Source organism: Lepidochelys kempii, chromosome 3 (genome assembly GCF_965140285.1).
Source record: "Lepidochelys kempii isolate rLepKem1 chromosome 3, rLepKem1.hap1, whole genome shotgun sequence".
Taxonomy (NCBI): domain Eukaryota; kingdom Metazoa; phylum Chordata; order Testudines; family Cheloniidae; genus Lepidochelys; species Lepidochelys kempii.
This window is the reverse complement of record NC_136382.1, coordinates 95,536,207-95,560,239: the sequence shown is the minus strand read 5'-3', so window position 1 is coordinate 95,560,239 and position 24,033 is coordinate 95,536,207. Positions and strand designations below refer to the sequence as shown.

The 24,033-nt window shown below is 41.3% G+C and overlaps 1 protein-coding gene across 1 annotated transcript in view; it reads left to right on the top strand.

Moving 5' to 3' along the window:
- TRDN (triadin) overlaps positions 1-24,033 on the top strand; it is a 260,739-nt gene that overhangs the window by 26,574 nt on the left and 210,132 nt on the right. Inside the window, exon 5 of the mRNA XM_078852185.1 lies at positions 16,009-16,065. Within this exon, the coding sequence (XP_078708311.1) occupies positions 16,009-16,065 (57 nt within the window). The remainder of the gene's footprint in view (positions 1-16,008; positions 16,066-24,033) is intronic.

Genomic DNA, 24,033 nt, shown 5'->3' with positions numbered 1-24,033 from the left:
ACTGGGTGAATGCCAAAAACACACAAAAAAACTACTTCCCCAGATAGTTTTTTATTTGATTTTTGTTATCATCAATTTCTGTTATGAACGTTCTCTTGACAATGCCATCTTGCTATTTATACTGATCAAAACAGCAATAGCATATCCACTATAAGGGGAACACTTTAAAATATGAAGAAAATATTTTTCAGATTATCTAAAGAAAACACAACTACCTACCCTTAGGCAAGAGTGAATTTTCAATTCCAGGATTTTCTTTTTCTTTCTTTCTTTTTTCTTTTCGCTGTGGGAAGAAAGGTTTTTAACTTGGGATGATATCACAGGGCATTCCAATCCACAATGTGCTGCTTTCTTGTGAAAGATGCACAAAAAATGAGTTCCTGACTCCAAAGGTCATTAAAGATCCTTTGGATAGAAATGTAGTAGCACTTGGGGTTTCAGAGCGTTTAGCTTCCCTCCAGCATATCACAGTCCAAATGACGCTACTGAGCTCTTTTAATTTATGCTCCTGCCCCAGCAGAGGGTAGCTGAGTTTGTTGCTGTTAAAGAGGGAAGAGGAGGATGTGAGTCTGATCTCTTTTCTGGTTGGGGGTCCATTGTGCCACAGTTGGAATGAAGAGAGCCTGAAAATCAGACTTAGTAGGTGGGAGTTAGGGGAAGACATGAAGAAATGTCTTACTTTCCATAAGAATAACATGTGCGTCCTTCTGATCAAAATCCTCTCTCAGAAGATCCTGGGGTCCTGTATTTTTTCTACAGAGCAAACCCAATGGCTCTTCTTCACCTCCTCCTATTGATTTCAGGGGTAGGAGAGGTGGCAAGCAGTCTCTTCTCTTACTCTCCAGATTTTTGTACCCCAGAATGCACAGCATATATAGGTTTCAGAGTAACAGCCGTGTTAGTCTGTATTCGCAAAAAGAAAAGGAATACTTGTGGCACCTTAGAGACTAACCAATTTATTTGAGCATAAGTTTTCATGAGCTACAGCTCACTTCAGTATGCATCCGATGAAGTGAGCTGTAGCTCACGAAAGCTTAAGCTCAAATAAATTGGTTAGTCTCTAAGGTGCCACAAGTACTCCTTTTCTTTTAGCATATATAGGAACTTTATTCTGCACATCAGGCCCCAAGAATGAGGTAAGTGAATCCAATAACAGTGGTGTGTTTACATTGACTTTCCAGTTGAGTAGCTGCCACAAAACAAGGACCCTGCCAGATGTCTGTACTCTTATTAATAATCTAAGAAGGATGAGATATGGTAATACTCCGGATGGTATTTGGTAGAAAATTGTTAGGGTAGGACAAATGTTCTTGCTGTTTTCAAAAGACAGGAGTTTGAGAAATATTCTTCAGGTTTGGTCCTATATTTTTATATAGCACAGAAGATTGAATGGATTTATAATGGAAGAGCAGTCCTTGATGGTAACAAAACTTAGCAGCTATTTTATTAGCACACACATTGTTTTACCTCAATCAGAGTAAGATTTTTTTTCATCTGCAATAGGGTAGGTAAAAGAGCTCTGGCACTGATGCTTAACTGAAGACCCTCCACCATTTTTTCCTCACTTTAAGTATTGTAAAGAAAATAAAGCTGACATTTTTAAAGCCTTATCCTCCCCAGAAATGCTCTCAAAAGAGACTTTTAGACAGAATATAATGTTAGATGTAATTAACCACAGACCATGATAAAATAGCCTCTTTATTTCTAGATTGATTACAAAACCCATAATTTGTAATAACTTGTCCAATCTCTCTTCAGTGAGATAGAATTCATGAAAAAGAAAAGACTCTAAATGAACTTTACTTTCCCTGGGAAAATTTAACTAACTTTTGGTTGGACCCAGGGTTCCATCTGTGACTCATTAATTCTTCATTTGAGAGGCACAGTGCAAAATTCCTATAGGAATTTTATTCCTCTTCCTGCCCTCTTCTGTTGGACACAGGTTCAGAGTTTATTAGTGTTAGAACATCAGGAAAGTACTGAAAGCATGCCCAGAATGAGGTACATTGCGTTGGACATGTTGAGCAGGGTCCCAGAAAAAAAGATTTATATATTTTTGAGTTGGGGGGAGGAATAAATCTATATTAAAAATTAATTGGGGTTAAGAGTTCTTCTAGTATCCCCCATTTCTCCCTAATTTATCCTTTCAAAGCCTTCAATCACTGTGATGTTCCTTCATACGAGAAAGGTTACATGTTTCTTGCTGGACATCAGAGCTCTTGAACATCTGCCAGAAGGGATTACTCAAATCAGAGACAATGTAAAATGCTGCCTTCCCTTAGATGAAAAATTGCCCTATATATTAGAGTTGATCAGAAGATTTTTTCCTGTTGAAAAATCAAAAATTGATTGGCCAAAAAACAAAATAGTTTTGGAAATGCTACAGTGGTGCCTCAAGCTGCATCCCCTCTCTAGGCCAGGCTCCCTAGTTGGCCTACATATCAGATGATGCACCATGTTCTCACTTTGTGATGTGGGGGGGGTGGTACATCATGATGAAACACAATTTCCACGAGACACCAAGGCGGTATAGCTGAATCTAATATTTTCCATGGAAAGTAGACACTTTGAAAAATTGTATTTACTCAAAATCCCAATGTTTCATGGAAACCGTTTAGAGTGGAACATTTTTGACTGACCTACTATATATTCTAAAATGCCCAGGCACATCATTACCATGGTAAAAGATCAGTGCCAATGTTCCATGACTTAATAATAAAATTCTCCTTTAATGACTAAAAATAGCAATGTATTGCTTTATCACCCCATCTGTCCTTGAGACTCCAGAACAAAAACATTTTATTTTGTAGCAGAAAGAATATGATTTGAGTCATAGCAGATGGAAAAAGGCATATATTTCATTGATCCCATAGTAGTAGCGTATAAACAGAGATGGTCATATCAAATTTAGCTTTAGTTTCTCCGTAGGTATGCAAGAGGTTGTGGGGAATGGGGATAATTATGTTTCTCTCGCCACAAGCTGGAAAATTTGGCGATTATCAAAATATCACCTCATGATCAAAACTCTTTTGGGTTGATGATAGAGATGCTGCTGGTCAGTCTATGCTAATGTTTTTACCATGGATAGCTTGGGTGGAGCTCCACCAATGCTAAGAGATTACTTAAAATGTGTGGGGTCAGATCCTAATCGATGCTAAATTTGTTTTGCACTGTTTCTGCAGCACAAAGCAGGCCTAATTCTGATTTCAGTGGCCATCTGAAGATTTGTTTAAAGTGTACAGTAGCACAAAGCCTCTAGGTCTGGCCCTACACCACTAAGTGGAGGGGACTATCTCAAGGAAAGGAGGCATAGCTCGATCACTACTGCATTCTGGCTATCTCCAGCTGCCATAAAAGCCCTCCAGGAGTTATTGTCTTTCGCTATAAATTAGAGCATGTGTGAGGCAACTTCAACTTAATCCTGGCAGCTCCAAGGATTGGGGAGCATAAAAGGTATAGCTTATTTTAAAGTCTACACCATCAACTCTTTGGCCAGTCCCAAAAGCTAGGCCCATAGGGTAGACGTAATCTCAGAGTTAATTCTCACAGGCAGAAATATTTGCAATTTATTTTTTTGTATTGTGGCTACTATAAAGACTTGGTGTTTTGCATAGACTGTGGCTCCATGAAATGTTAACATTTTGTTGGGAATGAGTCTTTTGTACAAAATATTTGTCCCCTACCCCCCCTGATTAAAATAGCTTTCATCCTAACCAGCCTCTTCCACCTACAGTAGAGCTAGACCACAGCTGTACAGATTTGAATGTCTGCTAAGGAGACTAACAAGGGGAGAATTGACTACAATTCTCTATAAAGACAATGTCTAAGAGCAAGTTAAAAATGACCCCTCTGAAGCTCCTAACCCAGCTCATTCCAGCTCTCGCTTTGTGGTTCGTTTACACCCCCAGCAACTTGCCAAGTTAATCATGCACCTGATGCTAGGTAGGCTAGATAAACCGACAGGGATATAGTCCAGCTTAGTTGTGGGCAGCAGCTATAGGGCTTCTGGCTGCAGGAGGCAGAGTAATTAACCCTAATTTTAGCAGGCCCTTTGGGTGGGGTCCATTCCCCTTTTCACATATGTACATTTTTGAGAAACTGAAGGTTTTAAACACTCAAAGGACCAGATCCACAAAGATGTTTAGGCTCCTAACTTCCATTGATTTCAGTGGAAGTTAGGAGCCTAAACACCTTTGTAGATCTGGGCCAAAATGTTTACCCTCATTGCCTGTAAAAGCAGTTTTGTTTTGTATAGCAAAAGGTATGGGGGGAGAACAAACACAGCCTGAAACCAGGATCAGTTGGTATAGTGTACTCAGCAAAAGACACATACAAATATAACCCCTTAAAATCAGTCCAATCTCTACTGATGAAATTTAAAACAATTGTTGATATTAAAACCCCAATTCACTCTCAGAGTGACTGGCTAATATTAAAGCAGAGAGATGGTGGTTAAGGGACCAGACTAGGCTTCAGAGGATCAGAGTTCAGTCACCAGCTCTGATATTGGTTTCCTCTGTGACCACAGGTAAGTCATTTAATCATAAAACTCCCTATTTAAGAAATGGGAACAATAATATTTCCTTTCAACTATATTCTTCTTCTTTGTTTTTGTTTGGTTGGTTTACATTGTAAGCTCTTTGGAGAAGGGACAGTCTCTCACTGTGTGCAGGTACAGTGCCTAACATGATGGGCCCTGTCCTCAGTTTGGTCCTTTAGGTGGTACCATAATGCACGTTATTACAACTGAATACTTATTAACAGTGAGCAGCCAAACAAGAGCACAGTAAAATAAGCAGACAGGAAATGAACCATTTGTTGATGGAAGAGTAAAAACCTCCTCCTGCCTCATCATGAAGAGGCTATGGGTCTTTATTCATACTAATGTGAGGCTGAACTGTGCTGAGAGGGCACTTCTAGTATAAAGTGCTTCAGGAAACTATAATTTACTTCTCTTCCCCCTCCCTCCTCTTACTAATGCTTGGTCTTTGTAGTGCACAGGGAGAGCAGGGCTGTTAGTAGACACTATAAACTCTTGATAAAGAAAATTAACATGGTAAAGGCTGGGTGGAGAGGAAGCAAGGAGGGACGAGAAGCAGAGCTTCTAAACTGCTTGTTCAGCAGGGATTTTCAATCAAGCTGCAGATTTAGCTCATGTAAATCTGACTGTCATCAGACTATCAGCTTCTTTTGGGTCAACAGCATATAGCTGTGCAGACCTCCTAACAATATAGTCAGTGAATGTAGCTCCTGTCAGAGTTTGAAAATGGTTGGCGAGCAGGCTGCTAGCTTTTCTTCTCGGAGGCATTTAAAACAATTGTACTGCATGTTCTGTATATCCTCAGAATGCTAGATAAGTCAAGCAGTGCCCACATTTTAGGAAATAAACTCTTTGTCCCTTCTAAAAGCCAGCAACATGGGGAAAATGATAATTTTTAAAGTCTGCTTGATAACTAGAAAAACCTAACAATGAAATAAATCTTTTAAAATACATATTCCTTTGCAATAATTTAATAAACTGTGCTGCCATCTCATCAAGAATCAGGATGGTTGCCTTGGTGACAAAGATTATCCTTGCTGCTGCTTGATTCTGTCATTTTTCTCAACATGAATTCATAATATTTAGGATTTATTAACAGTATGTCACATTGATAGAGATAAATTGTGTGCTTTAAACTGGCCATGTAAGTCTTCTATGATATTACAGCTGCTTTGTCAACTCAGAAATAAGATATGATGTGATTACTAGAAAATTAAAACTATTTGTCATAAAGGGAAGACACAGAGTATCAAAACGACAGAGAAAAAATCCTCAGTAGAAAAATCTGATGTTTCGCTATTTTAAATATTTGGAGTTAGTTAGCTGTTACCATTTTATGGCTTGTAAATTAATCAAATTCAATCAATATAGAAACGTATACTTGTTTCTGCTGGTAACATTTAACTTGTAATGTGCAGAAATAATGTATTCTAGAGTGTCATATTTTCTGCTGGCTCCAACTGCCTACAGAGATTAAGGAAAAAATCCTAGTGAAGGCAAATTTTGCAAGTTCAGAGTGTATTTTATATATTCAATTTCTTTAAGGACTTTGCATATGTTGTGTCGTAAGCGTTGCTGTAGGTTAGATAATCCATTCAGAAATCTTGAATGTTTCTTGTTGGGAGTTATCTCAGTTAAATAGTTTGTTCAGAAATATTCATGTCAGATTGGATCTGCCTCCGATATGTCATGGGGTCAATTTAGGTTATCTGCTGTATATTGGGTATATGAACATTTTTGAAATAAATTACTGTGTGATCCACTTAAACCATTACAATGGGAAAACCAAACAAAGACTATATCTGAAACACAAGGATTTCCTTGGATTTTGACAGGGATGGGATGGGGAGGCAAGCAATGTATTTGAATAATTTGAAGTCAGTGGAGCTATGGTAGTTTACACCAGTTGAGGATCTCTTAACAGTCCGCAATGTTTGAACCTGTGTGCATGATTCTGCTAATAGCATAAAATTTATCAGTCTATGGGCCTGATTCAGAAATGCTATGTGAAGCTACGTAAAATATGCTCTCCTTACACTGCTCTAGAGCTACGTACACATGCTGGCTCAGATCTACAAAGGGATTTAGGCTTGTATGGCCCAGTTTTCGGCACCACTGTAATCCACAACTGCCCCATTCAGCTGCTGCCTAACCCTGTAGGTGTCTAAACTCACTTGTCCAGCTATACCGAAAAAAGGACAGGAGATGTTTGATGTGGTTTTAACAGGTTGCGACTTTATCATTAGATGGGACTATCTGGCAGATAAAAATGCACAGTGCAGGTAACCCCAAGTTCATTCAATAACCACTTAGGGGGCTTCTGCCAGTGCCCACTTTTTCCATCTAGGTACCCCAGCCAACCCATTCCTTGGACCTTACCATCCACCTGCCTTGTAGGAGGGTTAAGGTGGGCTATAAGACAGGGGAGTTGGTTCACTGCTGTACCATTCATGCATCCTAACCTCACTGCCCCTCAGCTCCATTCCTTTAACCAACACCTCCTTTTTAAGTCCTGAACCAAGCCATATATCTGGTCACTGTATCCCTTCTCTATGGAGGACCTGCACTGGACATCCGCCCTACACTTACATCATGAGTTGTGACATACAGTCTACCGCTCTTCATGCCACAAGTCAACAAAGCCTTCCCTAACCCACTATGGCAAAGGTCAATCTGGTGGTAAGGGAAAAATTCTTTCTCAGCCCCCCTTGAAAAAAGGGGTGGCTAATGCAGTGCCCATAGCAGGTCTTACCAAACCTGGTATTTCAACACCTAAAGGGGAGGGAAGGTGGATGCTGCCTCTGCCTGCTCTGTGTAAAATGGGGCTTCACACACAGGGCTGCCCCTTTTAAACACTGGTGTCTTTTACCCTTTTGCATCAGTTTGAACTCTCTCCCACTGCCTGGCCATAAAGCACTGTTCCTTTCATTTGGCCAGCCAGAAAAATCCCCCGCCCCCTGCTTAAAGGTGCAGTGTGGTCATTAGTATCTTAATTTGTGCTGTAAATGTTCCCTGGGCATATAACTTCCTGCCTCTGGGCGTGCGCACTGGTGCCTTACTGTAGGGATCCAAATTCCTATCTCAGGCCTAAGCCCCAGAGCAACCACAAACTGGGGGGAGCTAGGTGGAGGAATGCCTATCTTCCCTTCAGGGCCCTGTCAGGTAGTCATGCTTCGAGGTTGCCTAACTCCACACAAAATGACCAGGGAGAGGAGGGGACCTCCCTTAACTTCTAGCCTAGTGCTTAGGGCAGTGGTTCAGAAAGTTTTTACTAAGATGACCCACCAGCTGTGTTTCATCTCTTTTTGTGAACCACCATTATGTACATGCATCCTTTACAACTCTAATCTTATCCTGGTGTGGAGGGGAGGCCCTGAATGGAGGGGTGAGAGGGAGAAGTTGGAGAGTGAGCCTGACTAGCAGTCACCCCACAGTCCTGTCCTGTCCTGTCCTGCACGACTGGGCCTGCCTTCCCATTCCAGGCATTGAGACCTGGCATACAGGTCACAGTGACACTCAGATTTGGCTTGGCCACCTCTTCCTCATGATAGAGGGAGTGGCTGGGCTAAACCTGAGTGGTACTATGGCCCTGTGCACCAGGTCACAATACTTAGTGTGTGGAGCTGGGCCCAACCCCATAGTTCAGAAGCCGCTGCTTAGGGTTGCCAACTGTCTAATCACACAAACATCCCTGCCCTGCACCCTGCCCTTCCCGTTATCTGAGGCCCCACCCTGCTCATTCCATCCCCCTTCCCTCCGTTGTTCGCTCTCCCTCACCCTCACTCACTTTCACTGGGCAGGGACAAGGGGTTGGGGTGTGGGAGGAGGTGCAGCTCTGCTGCACTGCCAGAATTTTGGTGCCTAAAATCTCCCAGTTTGGCTTCAGTAGCTTCTGGGACTTAGAGCCTGATTCCCGGAGACTCCCAGTGAAACCGGGAGGGTTGACAATCCTACTGCCACTGCAGGGCGGGTTTGCTCTCCAGCTGGCTCCCCTTGCCCTGGGGCTTCCCCTCTGCACCGGGCTGGGAGACGTGTATGTTTGAACAATGACGGGTTAATCCAGCAACCCTTCTAGAATTTCCCGTGAACCACTGGTAGGTCCGGGCCTGCTGTTTGGGAAACACTGGGTTAGGGTACTCACCTGGGATGTGGAGACCTGGTTCAATTCCTCTTTTTTCTTGACGAGCAGAAAGGATTTGGATAGGGTCTACTGCTTCTCAGGTGAGTGCCTTAACCACTGGGCTACAAAGCATTCTCACACTTTCTGTGGCCCATATAATATTTAATTAAAGTGGAGAAGCTTCAAGAAGAGAGACAGAGATCCACATCAGAGTGTCCCATAGTGTAGTGCAGTGTTTCTCAACTTTTTTGTGCTGGCGATCCCCTTTGAACTTAAAAAAAAAAATTGGGACCCCCCCATACTAAGACTTGAAAAAATTGTGACCCCATACCTTAAATAGCATTAAGTAAATTATAAATAATACTGGCCCACTAGTGTTAATAAACTAATATTTAAAACCTATGCAAATAATTGAAGGTTAGAAAACAAATGCGTGTGCCAGACAAAGTTTATTTTTACATAGAAAGAAACTATAAATTCACTTTTTACAAATTACAAGTCTTACAGAGTCCTTCAATGAAACACTTGTGCTTTTGTACCAGCTAAATTTTTATGGTGGGTTGAATTAAAGACAATCAGCAGCAGGTCATTTTCCACAGATTATTTATTTAATTGCTTTTCTTTATTGCAACCATCGATGGGAATCACAATTCACATAACTATGACGTTGTGAACAGGATTAAAACTTTCAAAGCTTCAGTTACAAATTTGAGAAACTTATGCTTCTGTGCCATCCAAAATATGCACATGTCTTTTGAAGGAAATGAACACTGAAGCATTTTATCAGATGAAAGCTTGACCAGTTATCTTGCAGGCTCCCTGTGAGTTCGACAGACTCAACTACTCTTTTGTTGAACCAATTAATTATTCACCTCCTGCCAAGTTCTTCATCGTCAGGTGGGAAGTAATCCCGGAGCTGCTTATTAAGTTTAAATATATGTTCAATCATAATGGTTTTAATTGTTTAATGTCCACAATCTTGTCATCAGCAATCAGTTTCATGTACTCACATCTCAGAGGAAATTACTTGAAGTTTTCACTCTGAAGCTGAGCAGACCAGGCTCCAAATTTCTTTCCAAAGAAGCTTCTTTCCTTGTCTCTCAACACAATTATGTTTTTGTGTGGTCCGTGAAAACTCATATTCAACTCATTCACATGACTGCTAAGTAAGTTGACTGAAGAACCCATGGTGGGTCACTGAACAATTTAGCAAAAGGAGACCCGAGATCCTGTAGGAACACAAGTACTTCAGCTCGCAATTCACAAAGTCTGCTTAACGCTTTCCCCATGAAAGCCCTCTCACTTCAGTGTGCAAGAGAAGAATTTTATGAAGTGCACCTATTTCACACATAAAACTGCAAACAGGCAAGCTGATAGAGGCTGACTTTTTATGAAATTCACAACTTTTACAGACTCGTCAAGCACCTGACACAACTCAGAAGGCATTCCTTTTGCAGTGAGTGTTTGCCGATGTAAAAAGCAATGGGTCCAAATGGCATGAGGCATAATGGTTTCTCATCTCGAAACAAGCCCGCTGTTCTTGCCAGTCATTGATTTGGCACCATCATTGCATAGAGCAATATGTTTTCCCCAATCTATTTCAATATATTTGGTAGCTTCAACAAACAGGTTAAATAGACATTCACTAGTTGTGTGGCTAGGCAGTGGTTTACAGAAGAGCACGTTTTCCTCAATGGTAGCATCTGAATTATATTGAACGAAAGCTAAGAACTGTGCTAAGCCTGAAACGTCTGTTGATTCATCAAACTAAACATAGTTTTAACTTTTCTTTCAACTGCTCATGAATGTCACCAGCCATTTCCTTAATACGCCTCGAAACAGTATCTTTGATAAAGGAATAGCTTTAAGCTTATCTGCCTCTTCAGGCCGAGCAGGCTGGTAAGCACAGCTAATGCCAACAGGAAGTATGAGATTCTCAGCTATTGTATATTTCTTACGTGTTTGGGTAATATGAGAAGGGACACGAGATATGAAGCTTCAAGAGCATTCTTACTGTCATTACTTGTATTCCAAATCAGTGTTTGCTGTCTTTTCAAGCTGTTCAGTTTTCTCTTAAAGAACTCAAGAGGCTTGTTCTTTAATTATGGATGTTTACTTTCCAAATGCCGAATTAATTTAGAAGGTTTCATGCTTTCAGCACTTAGCACTTCACCACCCACAACACAATAAGGTTTATTTTCAATTGCTGTAAAACCGTACATTGAAGAGCTGGAATCGTATTTTCTGCACTTCATCTTCTTTACTCCTTCATTCTGTGAAGTACTTGGTTGAGCTGTCTTTAAAAATTTATCCATTGCACAAGAAGGTCTCGCTGAAAAGTGTGCATACAGTACTACTTGCTAGCCACGAAGAACAACAACGCTGTCTGGACGGGAAGCAGCATGTGGTTCTGTGAAGTTATATGTTTGCTTGAAGCAGGGCCAGCCTTCAACTTGCTGGGGCCTCACAGAAGGCACATGTGAAGATCTTCGGAGATGGAGCCAGTATTGGGCACCGAGGTGTATTGACCCACAGGCTGGGTGGCCTCCTGAGGTGAGTCAGGGGGTGGAGGTGGTGCTTCCTCCCTAAGCCCCTGCTGCCTGAAGCCAAAATTCTGCTGCCAGGACTGAAGCCCGAGCCCGACTACCTGGGACTGAAGCCTGAGTCCCACCGTGGCGGGGGGGGGAGGGTTGAGCTGCTGCTCAAGCTTCACCTCGCCTTGCCTTGCCTCATGGGGGCTGACAGTCTGAACCCCACTGCAGGGCTGACAGCTCGAGCCCGAGCCCTGCTGCCCAGAGCTCACAACCTGGAGCCCGGCCACTGAGGGGATCACAGCTTGGCTAGCTGGGACTGACAGCCCCAAGCCCCACTGTGGGGGGCTCAAGCATGTAAATTAGCTTCATGGGGCATGGAGTCATGCTGGCCATGCACTTTCAAGGCCCCTGGGGTTTGTGATCCGCCAGGCTGCAAAATACTGGTCTAGTGGTTAGAACACTCACCTGAGAGGTGGGAGGTCTCTGTTCACATTCCTTCTCTTTATCAACCAGAGAGGGAATTTAAACTGGGATCTTCCATGTCCAGATTGAATACCCTAACCATTAGGCTAAAGGGTATAAGGGTGTCATTACCTCTGCTCCCGGCTGGTGTAGGTGGAGTTAGGTAGGTACCTAACTTATTCTTGCAAGAAATCGTGTAGATGCCTCAACTGTCTGACTTCAGGAGAGGAGTTCTTGGCTGTGGATTGCATGCAGACAGAGGTGCCTCCCTGCAGCCTGGACCTGTGTGTCTCCATGAGAGAGGTGGGGCTTAGGATACATCCCTCTCATCAGCATCTCCCATGTCTGGCTTACGCGGCTCCCTGCCTAGTGTCTTGGTTTTGTGGATTCCATTCTTAGGCTACATCTGCACTAGGAACGAGGGGAGTGATTCCCAGTTTGCTATCCTCATGATAGCTTGCATTGAGCTAAAAATAGTAGTACTACAGGCAGAGCAAGCAGCAGCGTAGGCTAGCCACCCCAACGCCAACTCACCTGAGCTCTGTGGGTATGTCCTGAAGGCGGCTAGCCCATGCTACCGCTGCCCGTGTTACTGTGGCTACGCCGCTCTTTTTAGCATGCTAGCCTAGATGAGAGCTAGCATGAGTATGTCTACATGAGCTGGGAACCAGATCCCTAGCTTGTAGTGTAGACGTAACCTTAGAAGCCTATCTCTACCTGTGCATTTTATAGGGAGACTAGGCACCTAAGTCAGGTTTGTGGTGTTCCAGCAATTTTCTAAGCACTGCAATGCCTAAGTCTCTTTGTGGATCCCCATTGCTCTCCCTGAGTATATCTACACTAGACTTAGCTTAGGGGAAAGCATAAATGTATCTTGGAAACAACTTTTGGGGAATTGTCTGCACTAGACTTTATCAGTGTGTTGCCTACTTTTTGTTAATTTGAGAAAAAAAGGTCTGGTGTAGACAATCCTGTACACGTAAGGAAGTCTCACTTGATCTAACATGCTGAGGAGCAATCACAAAAGCAAGAAGATGTAAGTTAAATTAGGGTGGGTGTTACTTTAACTTATAATTTTTTTCTTCTGTAAACATGATGGGGTAGTTCATCCTTTGTATCCTCTCATGATTAGAGATAGTCCCTACATGTGAGGACTGAGAGACAGTGATGAGACTGTGTGGAGCAAGTTAAATACCTTCTGTCCCTGTTGTCCTTAATTTGTGGATAGATTCAAAGATTTCATGTCTCTAATGGTGTCCATTAACATCTTTCATGTACATTAAATTATCAAAAGAACTGTAAAAACAGAGCCAAAAATGCACTAGAAGCATTTTAGAAGCACTAGAAGTTAGAATGCACTAGAAGCCATGTGTAAAACTTGTCGACAATAGCAGTGACTGGGATAAAAATACTGATATAATTGCAGGAAGAAAACAAACCAAACTCAGTTGTAACAGGAGTCTATAAATTGGGTGATTTCTTTGTAGTCAGAATTTGGAGGCCTATAGAACAACCAAAATGCTCTACATATGAAGACGGGAAGTACAGGGTCATTGGGATCTTATGGCAATTTATCTTCTTACTCTGCATTGATGAGTGGTAATGATGCATATCTAAGCCTCTGCTACTCTTTAATAGGTATTTCTACCTCTTTGCAGAAAGAATGAGTGCTGAGTTGAAGGCAGTAGAGACTGGTGATATAGCACTATTATGCTTTTTTCTAAACCTGGCACAAACTCTATTTTAGATAGCAAATACTGCTTGAAATTGACGGATAGGTATTGATTCTCAGCAGTCTGTGGACAAATCTGTGCAGCTGATCAATCTGTTAATGGAACATAGAAATTTATCTTTCCCATTTACCCTATTAAGCAATGCACATGATTTTATGTCCTGAACCAGTGTCTATTGAAGACAATGTGAAGACTCCCACCGACTTCAGAGAGCAGTAGATTGGGCCCTTACTGTCCAGTAGATGCAGTATGTTTTTCCTCTGTCTCTCTGTTGGATTAATTTTGTGGTGAGTGATCTTGTAATTGGAAACAGGAAAGCCAAACCTAGCCCTTAAGTAAGGGAATGCACCTCCCATTGACTTTAGTAGGAGCTGCACCTGCTCACATCAGGGATTAATTTGGTCTAGTGTCTGATATCAGTTTCACATTCCAGGAGGTGTGCTCATATTACACTAATGCAGACAGTCTACATAGTCTTAATGGGTTTACCAAATGTCCACTTTGATATCACTTGTTATTTTTTCCCAAATGTTAGCAACCAGAACCTTGATTTTTGGCGGGAGGGGGAGATCTGTTTTTAAAGTCTGTATAATATAAATGTTCTTTGTTTGCCATGACTGTATTTTTGATACATGAGATTAAATCAAGTATAAGGCCTATGGCACTAGTATAGTACCAAAGTCACAGATGAAATTTTCTACAGAAGAAATGGCACAGTATTTTGTGGGCTGACAGGAGAGCAGACAATTGCTAAAACATTAAGACAAGCAAGTGTAATCCACACACCTCCTGGGTGTGGTGTTCTGTCCCATCTAGTGGCACTTAGAGAGAGAGTGATGAATGAGTCTGCTTTACAGCTTTAGCTAAGAGCCAAATGGCTTTTAGCTCATGCAGTAGAGGCTCGTGCACTGAGGTCCCTGGTTCGATCCCGCATGCCGACAACCAGGGTCTGTCGGTTTTACACAAGCATTCTCCAGTCCAGTTCCTAAATAAGTTAACTTCTAAATTATGTAGACCATAGGTGCTGACTCTTATTTTTCCTGATGGAGGCCCCACCCCACTCCACCCCTTCCCTGAGGCTCCACCCTCTCTCAGCCTCTTCTCACCCTGCTCTGCCCCCTCCCCCAGATTTTCCCCCGCCTGCCCCTCACTCGCTGCTCTCAGCCCCTCCCACAAGGCCCCCCCCCCGCCCGCCACTGGTTCCTCTCCACCCTCCCCCAAGTGCCTCCCATCAGCCACTGAACAGCTGATCGGTGGCCAGCCCCAGGCCCTGCTGAACACCTGTGGCTGGTGGTTGCAGAGCACTGTCTATTTTTTCCTGTGGGTGTTTGAGCCCTGGAGAACCCACAGACTCAGCACCTATGATGTAGACTTGGAACAGGGCTGTGCTTTGTTCTTTGGGTTATACAAGCCCTCCAAAAAAGTGGAAGATGCCGATTTTGGGGAAGGAGATATTCCAGTGTAAATACTGGAAAGCACACAAAAGGTAATGTTGTGAGGTATTTCTGAATTTGTGTTTGTTTTCGTGTGGGCAAGACAAGTACAATAACAAGCTGCCCATGATTTTTAAGATTTGATAGTGTTGGAATAATTCTAGGATCAGTACATTGAGTTATTATAGAAAAGTGAGGTAAAATGTAGTATAGCCTGTCCTGATTGGGATGTATAAATTAGAATACAATAATCAACCATTCAACATTAATTGCAGTTTTTAAAAGTTACTTGAAGACAGACCAGTTAAACATTTTGATACAGCTGCATTCTTTGAATTTCCTATCACTGCATTTCACTCTTTCAATCAAAACAAGTCCCAGGCAATCAGTTAATTTAAATTAATCAGTAAAGTTTGCCCATTATGGTATAATATTATATCCTTAGTCATTGCTATGGGCTCTGACCCTCAATTCTGGAAACTTATCTCTATTATATGTTATAAAATCTAAACATTATTACCTGTTATTCCAATGTTAATGGTGTCCTGGGCCTATCCAAACTACAGAAAAACTACATTCTCTCCCCAAAGGAACTTGAATTTTAAATATACACCTAAGTGAATGGAATTCATATTTAACATGAAATGTCTGTCTTGATCAATCTAAGATGTTTATTTAGTTTCAGTAATTATTCAATGTTTATTAAATATAATCACAAATGCTTAGTAAGAACATTTTTTATTGAAATTCAATAACTCTTTATGTATTTTTATATAGTTTTACATATAAACAAAACAATTGATAACTGTTTTACTATATTTAAAACTGAATCCTTATTGTAGGCACTTAATATTAAGTGTGACCTTTTGCAAGGTATTTACAGTGTAGAATCCATAATAGTTAATGGCAGGAAGATCTTTTTTAAAACAAGGATATACTTTTTTCCTACTCTTAGGAATGAATAAAAAGCTATGAATTATAGAAACAATAGTACACACTGAGAATAATGCTTTTTATATGGCCAGAATTTTGTCACATATGATTCCAAATATACAGCTTAGAGATCCATGAATCTTTAATATATCTTTATAATTTATTTGTTATTTTTATTATAATTTATTTTCTTTATTGCTATTTGAGAATTCCCCCCTCCCAATAAATAAACTATTAATTGTGTTCTTTCCAGAAATTCGTAAAGACAAGCCTGACAGACAAGAAAAACTTGAAAAACCAGCACCAAAAGGTAATTACTATTTATATATGTGTTTGTAATAGATAACATATTTATTAAAATTATAGTATATTGCAGGAGCATTCAGGAAGTTCCTAATCAGGATCAGGGGCTTATTGAACTATGCATTGTATGGCCACATATAAAGACATACTCCTTGACCCCAGTAGGTCCCAGTCTACCTATTCATCTGTCTCTAAATATAATTACATAAAAACCTACATTAAAAGAACATTAGGGTTGCATAGTCAAGCACTCAGAAGTTTAAAAATTGTCAAAATAAAAATTGCCCAGGCAGCCTTGATTTGGTCTCTTATATATGTATTAAAATTCAGTTTTTACTGACAAGATCCTATACTATGTTACAGGAAAGACAGATGTCCTACTCTCAGTTCTTACGGCCATCACCACAGTGTTCCCTGGCAGCCAGAAAAGTCCTGTTCAGATTCTGCAGCCCCAGGCTGGAGCATGTTCAGTGCAAAGAAATCTTTGGAAAATGTTGCTGTCGGCCTCTAACAAACCTATCCGGAGCATGTGCAAGTGGCAATTTTCAGAGGTTTATAACTTGGCCAAATTTCTGTGAATTTTCATGGAGAGAGTAAAAAACACTTTTCTGATACTAGGGAAATTTCTCTGCCAAATTTCAAGTCTCTCTTCTGAAGCATGTGGAGGCATTACAACTTCTCAATAAAAATGGTTGTAAGAATTGTTTATTATGGGCAAAAAATATATTTTTCCATAATCTCATTTTTGAAACAACTGAACCAATTTTTCTGTAATTTTCAAAAACAAATTCAGCCCGAAACAGACACTTGGCATGGAAAATTTCAGCCCAATATTTAAAATCTGGGAAAGCCAAAAGCAACTGAAAAGAGGGTCTTATAATGAAAAGTATTAGGCAACCTTACACTGTTAGCTCTGCCTATAATTAAACATTTTATTCAAATCTTTTCTGAAACTACTAATTGCAAAGTAAAATACAGTTACTGTACTTAGAAAAATGTATTTTAAGGAAAGGAAATAATCTGAGAACAGATCCAACAAAGCACTAATTCTGACAGTAGTGCCTTAACAACACAGTGATTTAAGGAATGATGTCACAGTATTTATTAATTAGCATTAGCTTGTGTTGTCCTTCTATGGAATATACCCATGTTGTGGGGCACACTCCCTAGGAATGATATAACTCAAAATATCAGAGAAAGGCTGTATAGTAAGAATACTGAGAGCATCCATATAGAGTTTTCCTTTACAAGACCATTCTGATTTATGAAAATAATTCAATCCAACTCTGATTTGGAGTTGTGATGAAATAATGGGTGTACAAAAACTGAAGATCTTTTTATATGACATGGACAGGAAACTCACTAAATTTCAAATGCATCAAACTCAGAAGCTGGGTAAGTGCCCTGGTAACACCTGGCTCATAGAGAGGAATTCTTTTGCAGAACACAGAGTAGCAGTATGCAACTATAGCAAATGAAGATAAACCAGATAACATCACAGGCTAAACCTGTCTTTATTTTAAGAAACAAATGTTCTTATGTTCTTACGCGCTGATTAGGCCTCAATTGGAGAATTGTGTCCAGTTCTGGGTGCCACATTTCAGGAAAGATGTGGACAAATTGGAGAGAGTCCAGAGAAGAGCAACAAAAATGATTAAAGGTCTAGAAAACATGACCTATGAGGGAAGATTGAAAAAACTGGGTTCTGTTTAGTCTGGAAAAGAGACAATTGAGAGGGGACATGATAACAGTTTTAGTTTTCAAGTACATAAAAGGTTGTTACAAGGAGGAGGGAGAAAAATTGTTCTTAACCTCTGAGGATAGGACAAGAAGCAATGGGCTTAGATTGCAGCAAGGGCGGTTTACGTTGGACATTAGGAAAAACTTCCTAACTGTCAGGGTGGTTAAGCACTGGAATAAATTGCCTAGGAAGGTTGTGGAATCTCCATCATTGGAGATTTTTAAGAGCAGGTTAAATAAACACCTGTCAGAAATTGTCTAACTAATACTTAGTCCTGCCACGAGTGCAGGGGACTGAACTAGATGACCTCTTGAAGTCCCTTCCAGTCCTATGATTCTATGTTCTTACTTCTCATTCTCCCGTACCTTCTTCCTGGGACTTGATGTCCCACTCCCATCTCCTAAGGACTTTAAGGGAACCAGGGCTTTTCTCTCCCTCATCAGCCCTTTTTAGGATCCACCAGAATGGGCTGTTGCCATTTTCCCTCTGGCTCCCAAAGCAGAGAAGCAGGAGCACAATGACCACTCCTGCTCTCACTGCCAGCAGGCTCTACTTGGGTGGGATTGAAAGAACATCAATAATCCTTAACATGGAAGCTCATAACCACAATATTAGGCAATGGGTATGTTTGCTTTTTAAGTAGAAATTATGCTAAGGATTATGAGGCTACCTCAAATAAAGCCAAGTGTGAGAAGTGGGTCTTTCTTTATTCTCACTTCCTATGATGACAGTGAAATTTTTACCCTCTTCATAAGATGATATGTTAGGACTGAGGAGAAGGCATCAGCCGTAACTTGGCAACCCTCTGAATAATAACATGCTAGGAGTTGGCAACCAGCTCCACTTGAACACCTGTTGGAGGTATCCCAAGGGAAAAGAGCAAGAGGGCTCTCACTTTAATTTAAAAAGGGAGGAGAAAGAGAGATTCTGAAGTTGTATGCACAGCTACAAAATCCAAGACTGTAAATTCATAAACTTTTGTTAAGAATACACTGCGGTTCACAAATGAATCTGTCCTCAAGCCCAAGTCTCAGTTCAAGTGGGTTTCACATTCAGTGTGACTTTCGCACAAATCTAATTTTAAGCTTCATTAGAGGGTTTGTCAACACAGACACATTCAGGAATGTTAAGATGAATTAACTAAAGGTGTTGAAGTTAAAGCATGTAAATTAAAGCACATTAAACCCTTGTGTGCACCTTCTCATTCAGAAGTATAGTGGCCTTAGTTCACTATATTGTAATCTTGAAGAAAGAAGCTATAATGAACTAAGGCTGCTTTACTTCTGAATGGAGTGTCCACACAGAGGTTTAATGTGCTTTAACTTCACAGCTTTAGTTAATTCAGCATTTCCTGGATGTCCCTGTGTAGACAAGCCCTAATTCAGTTAATTGGCGCAAACATTTTCTTCTTCATCAGTACTACACTCATCACCCTAAGTCTTACTGAGCTGAGAACTATTTTTACTTTGCTAAGATATGGAATTAATGCCTCCTTAATCTCTTTTTTCCCTTGCTCATTTTGGGCACAGAAATGTTACCCAACACTCTCTCCAACTTTTTAACTGAGCAGACTAAATTTGACTCCCCTGCACTTTCTTTTTTCATTTGGTGCAGATTAAATATACTATCAGATGATTAGTGTTTTGGAAAATATCAGAAATGTGCTCCTCACATCTGTTTTTTATTGTCGGTGAAGTGGGTAGCAATGCCTAGAATAGTATGTAGTTAAGGAGTCTTAACACTTTCCATTATAAGCTCCTGTGCTCAATTTCTTATAAGTTTGCCACACTTTAACCATTCAGGATGAAATTTTCCATGCTTGCTCTCTGCCCCAGTCTAAATTTTCTTTTAAAGTTTCATCAAAAATGGTTAAGCAATTTCAAAAAATGAGACTAGGGACAGAGGAAATGTTGTCAGTATTATTAAAAACACATTCCAGCTGTTTTTCTCAACAGCTCCAACATCTCCATGGTTTGGGATTTGAAATTTGGCAGGAGGAAAATAAAAAGTGCTTTTTTTCTATTCACATGGAAATCAGCCAGATTTGCCCAAACTATGGGAAATCACAATTTGTGCCAATGCAGCAGAACTAGTTTTGCTTTTGCTTCTTAATTTTCGGAATATATTGTGCACTGGATGAGTTAGGGATCTTGTCCTCACCTCCTCCCCCCAAAAAAGGATGTGATCATATAATTGAAGACCATATGATAATGGCACATGCACAAAGGAGTTTAGTTAAGGCTGTACAGTAAGGCTTAATGCTGGCTTTTTTTAACTTCTGAGGGTTTGACTTTGCAACCTTAATGTTAGAGCTGATCGAAAATCTTTTAAAAAACATTTGATGGAAACCAGACAGGCTGGCCGGCCAGACAGCCTGGTTTCCTCACAGCTCATCAACCTGCCTCCCTGAGCTCTGCAGCTTCTTGGCAGCCAGGCTGGTGGGGAGCTTGAGAAACAGGGCTCTCTGGGTTTCCAAGTTCCACAGCTCTGTGGCAGCCAACCTATCTCCCCAGCTAGGGAGCACATTCCTTGGCAGAAGTGTTTAGATTTGGGGGTCCTAATGTACGTTTATTATAGAGATGATCCTGAATGCTGAATCAGGATTGCTGAAACATATCTGGATCAGTAATCTTCCCAAAGTTTTGTGGGACCTGCTCAGTGTTTCTGTTTTGGGCCTATATCTACTGTTCATAAGCTATTACCAAACACTACATGAAAGGAATGTTAAAATTGAAAAGTCAAGAATTCAGTACACAGGACAGATGGTGCTCAGGGAATGATGTATTAGGGATGTGTAATGAAGGAGACTGTCTGTGGGACCTCCTTTGTGGCAGAAGTTGGAAGGTGAGCAAGTCAGGGAACAGCAAAAAGAAAAACAATGGTGTTGAATCTCACAGAGCTTAGTAAAGTCTCTCTCTCTCTCTCTCTCTCTCTCTCTCAACCCCCAGTTGAAGTTGCTCCAGGCTGGATAAATACTTAACTAGTCATTAGAGTAGAGGAATTGGACCCTGGCTCTCCCATGTGGGTGCCCAAACCCCCACGCTACAGAGTCAGTCTCTTTTGTTGGCCCAATGACTGTTTGAGTATTTATCAAAAGTGGACCAGATTCAACAAGAGAGATTGAGAGACACTTATACAAGACTATCCCATAGCCCGGTGGTTAGGGCATGTGCCTGAGAAGTGGGAGACCCCTGTTTGAATCTTTTCTCCTTGTCAGACGTAACGAGAATCGAACCTGGATCACACATCTCAGCTGAGTGCTCTAACCACTGGACTAAAAGCTATGAGGGAAGCCGTAGCACCATCACCACCTCTTCCTCTGGTCTTTCTTGCAAAAAATGGCTTAGCTGTGTAAATCCAGGAGAGGGTTCCTAGTTGTGGATCCCAAGCATAGTTAGACACCTCCCTGCAGTTTGGATTTAGGTGCGTTACTCCCAGAGAGGGCAGAGTTTAGGACACAACCCTCTCATCGGCATCTGCTATTGGCTAGCATAGGCAGGAAGCTGCCTAGCTCACTGGTCTTTGTGGATCCCATTCTTAAATGACTAGCTCTCCCCATGCATTCTATATGGAGCCTGGGCACCTAACTCAAGCTTTGTGAAGTCCAGTCATTTTTCTAGGTGCTACATGTCACACAATACCTAAGTCCCTTTTTAGATCCAGGGCTATATCATAATCCCTAGGCACAAGCGGGCCAAATTAAGATTGCACAGGCAACCTTAAACCTGGCATTTCCCAATTTTGTATACAGAAGTGCTGTATATAAATCCAGATGTGTCTCCCAGTAGCATAACTGCATTGCTATGCAAAGACTCAATCTTGATTTTAGCACCTGCCCAGCCCTGGTCAGACTGAGACTGAGAGCTTTGTTAAGTGGATGATTTAAGCATGCTAGAAGAGAAGGATACTCACATTATTCTAGTCTGACTCCTGCTAGTGGTGAAAAAATGTGGCACCAACCCATCCAGGCCTCCATGTCTGTAGAACTTGAGATATTGTATGTAATATGGCTTTGAGGCCTCCCTTCTAAAGTTGAACATGAGAGATTCCATAAAAAGCAATGAGTTTATTTTAATTTGATTAATTTATGAAAATGTGACATTTAAATGTATTAGATCAAAAGGCCTCAGTGGAGTCAGGTGGCCTGACTGCTGCAGACCTTCATTGTGATTGAGGAGTCAAAAATGCCTCATCACCACAGCCCTGGAATGTGATCACTTTAATTTTGGCAACACCTGCCCTTCCCAGATAAATTTGTTGCCTGAAGTCATAGCTCTGACCGTCTCCATATGAGGTAGTGCTAAACTCTACAAGCTGAGATTACCATATTCTGAGGCTACTGTGATACCAGCATGGAGGATAAGACTCTCAGACTAATTAGAACATTCCTTCAGCTTACTGTAAAAAAAACCCAACAAATTATGCTTATGCCAGCCTTCCACAATGCTTTTCCACATTCCAGGCTACGTGCCCAGATTCATCAAACTACTTTTAATCCCTCACAAAGGAGCCAATTTGTCTGCACTCCCCATTTACCTTGCGGCCTACAGAAGCATACATATTTTTCATTTATGCTAAGGTCACTTTGTACCACTCTGGTAATGCAAAAGGATTTTAAAATGGGCATAAATTACATTCATAACTACTTTAAGGATCCTTTATGCAGCCTACCATGAGGTGTACGTGGGCCTTAGTGTAAATCAGAAACAGGCCCTCTCTGCATAATTTGTGTCTTTGTACTCAGCATGTCTCTTTCAAGGTTCATTTTGGTCTCTGATGCCAAAACATGAAATAGGGAGATGCCATAGGGAAGTGGAGTGAAAGGGGCCTTTGTGAAGGATGATTTGTCTCCTATATACATGTATGACACCTTAAGTAGTCTTAATAGGTCATATGCAGCCATTTCATTGATGGCTAAAAAAGCACATGAATGGTCATCACCCTGTCTACATAGTTCAGCTATTCTTTCTAGCATTTACAAGGAGTGTCATCAAATGAAAAAAGCTCATGCATCACAGAGGATGAACAACCAGTAGGAAAGCTGTCAGTAGCAGAATTGTGCTGACTTTCTCTCAAAAGCTGGCAGCACAGCTCTATGAAAAGTTGTGCACCTTAATTGAATTTGCTACTTTTTTCACATGCAAACATCATGCAAGAGCATGTATTCCTGTTACTGCTTCAATATCCTTACCCCTGCCAAAAGGGGTAACGACAGGGGACACCATCTTACTTTTTCTTGTTACATGACTGAGCATCCTAAAACACACACTGAATCCCAAAAGCCTGTGAGAGTACATTACTTATGTGGTTTTCAAAGCCACGTAAGGGATTTGGACACCCTGGCCCAGATCCATCAAGACACTTTAGCACTTCAACCCCAGACATAGGCATCTAAGTCCCAGTTTTGGATCCACTGTGTTCCACTGAACTCTTGCCAAACCCACTAGGCACCTAAACTCACTTGGCACCTAAGTTTTTAGGATAAAAGTTCCCTAGACACCTATGTTTCTCCCTTTAGGCGTGTGCCCTGCTGCCTCCCTCTAGGTGTCTGGATGTATATCTCCTCACTAAGCCTCAGAGTGATTTCCCCCTCTGAAGAAAGATGGACATTAGTCTGTCTAAGTCACATACGGGCCCCAGTCTGGTAGCTGTGCTCAGAGGTTGCCTACTGGATTGGGTCCCATTCAAAATCTGGCTGGAGGAGGAGGTGCCAGTGCCCACCTTTAAAAACTTTTAACATCGTGAGTAGATGCTTGCTTGGGATGTGATAGATGTGGGTTCAATTCCCACATCTCAGAAGAGTGCTCTAACTTGTGAACTATTGGATAGTCTGATGTGGGGAATCGCTCCATCTCCCTTGTGAAAGCTTTTTCCCTGACCACCGGACTACAAAGTCGTTCTTTTGCTTGTTCTCTCTCTCTCTCTCTCTCTGGCCCAAATGACTGTTTCACTATGGATAAATACTTAAATAGTTATTGGGCCAGAGAGAGAGTGAGAATGACTCAGGGGTTAGGCATCCACCTGGGAGATGGAAGGTCCAGGGTCCAATCTCCCTGCTCCAACCACTTTTATTATTTATCCACATTCACAGTGGAACAGCTTCAGCATAAGAGATTGGGACAGTCAGCTGTGGGGCCGCCTTGTAGCTCAATGGTTAGAGAACTCTCCTTAGGATTTAAACAGGGGTCTCCCACCTCTGGCAGACAGAGGAATTGAACCTCGAGCTTCCACTTC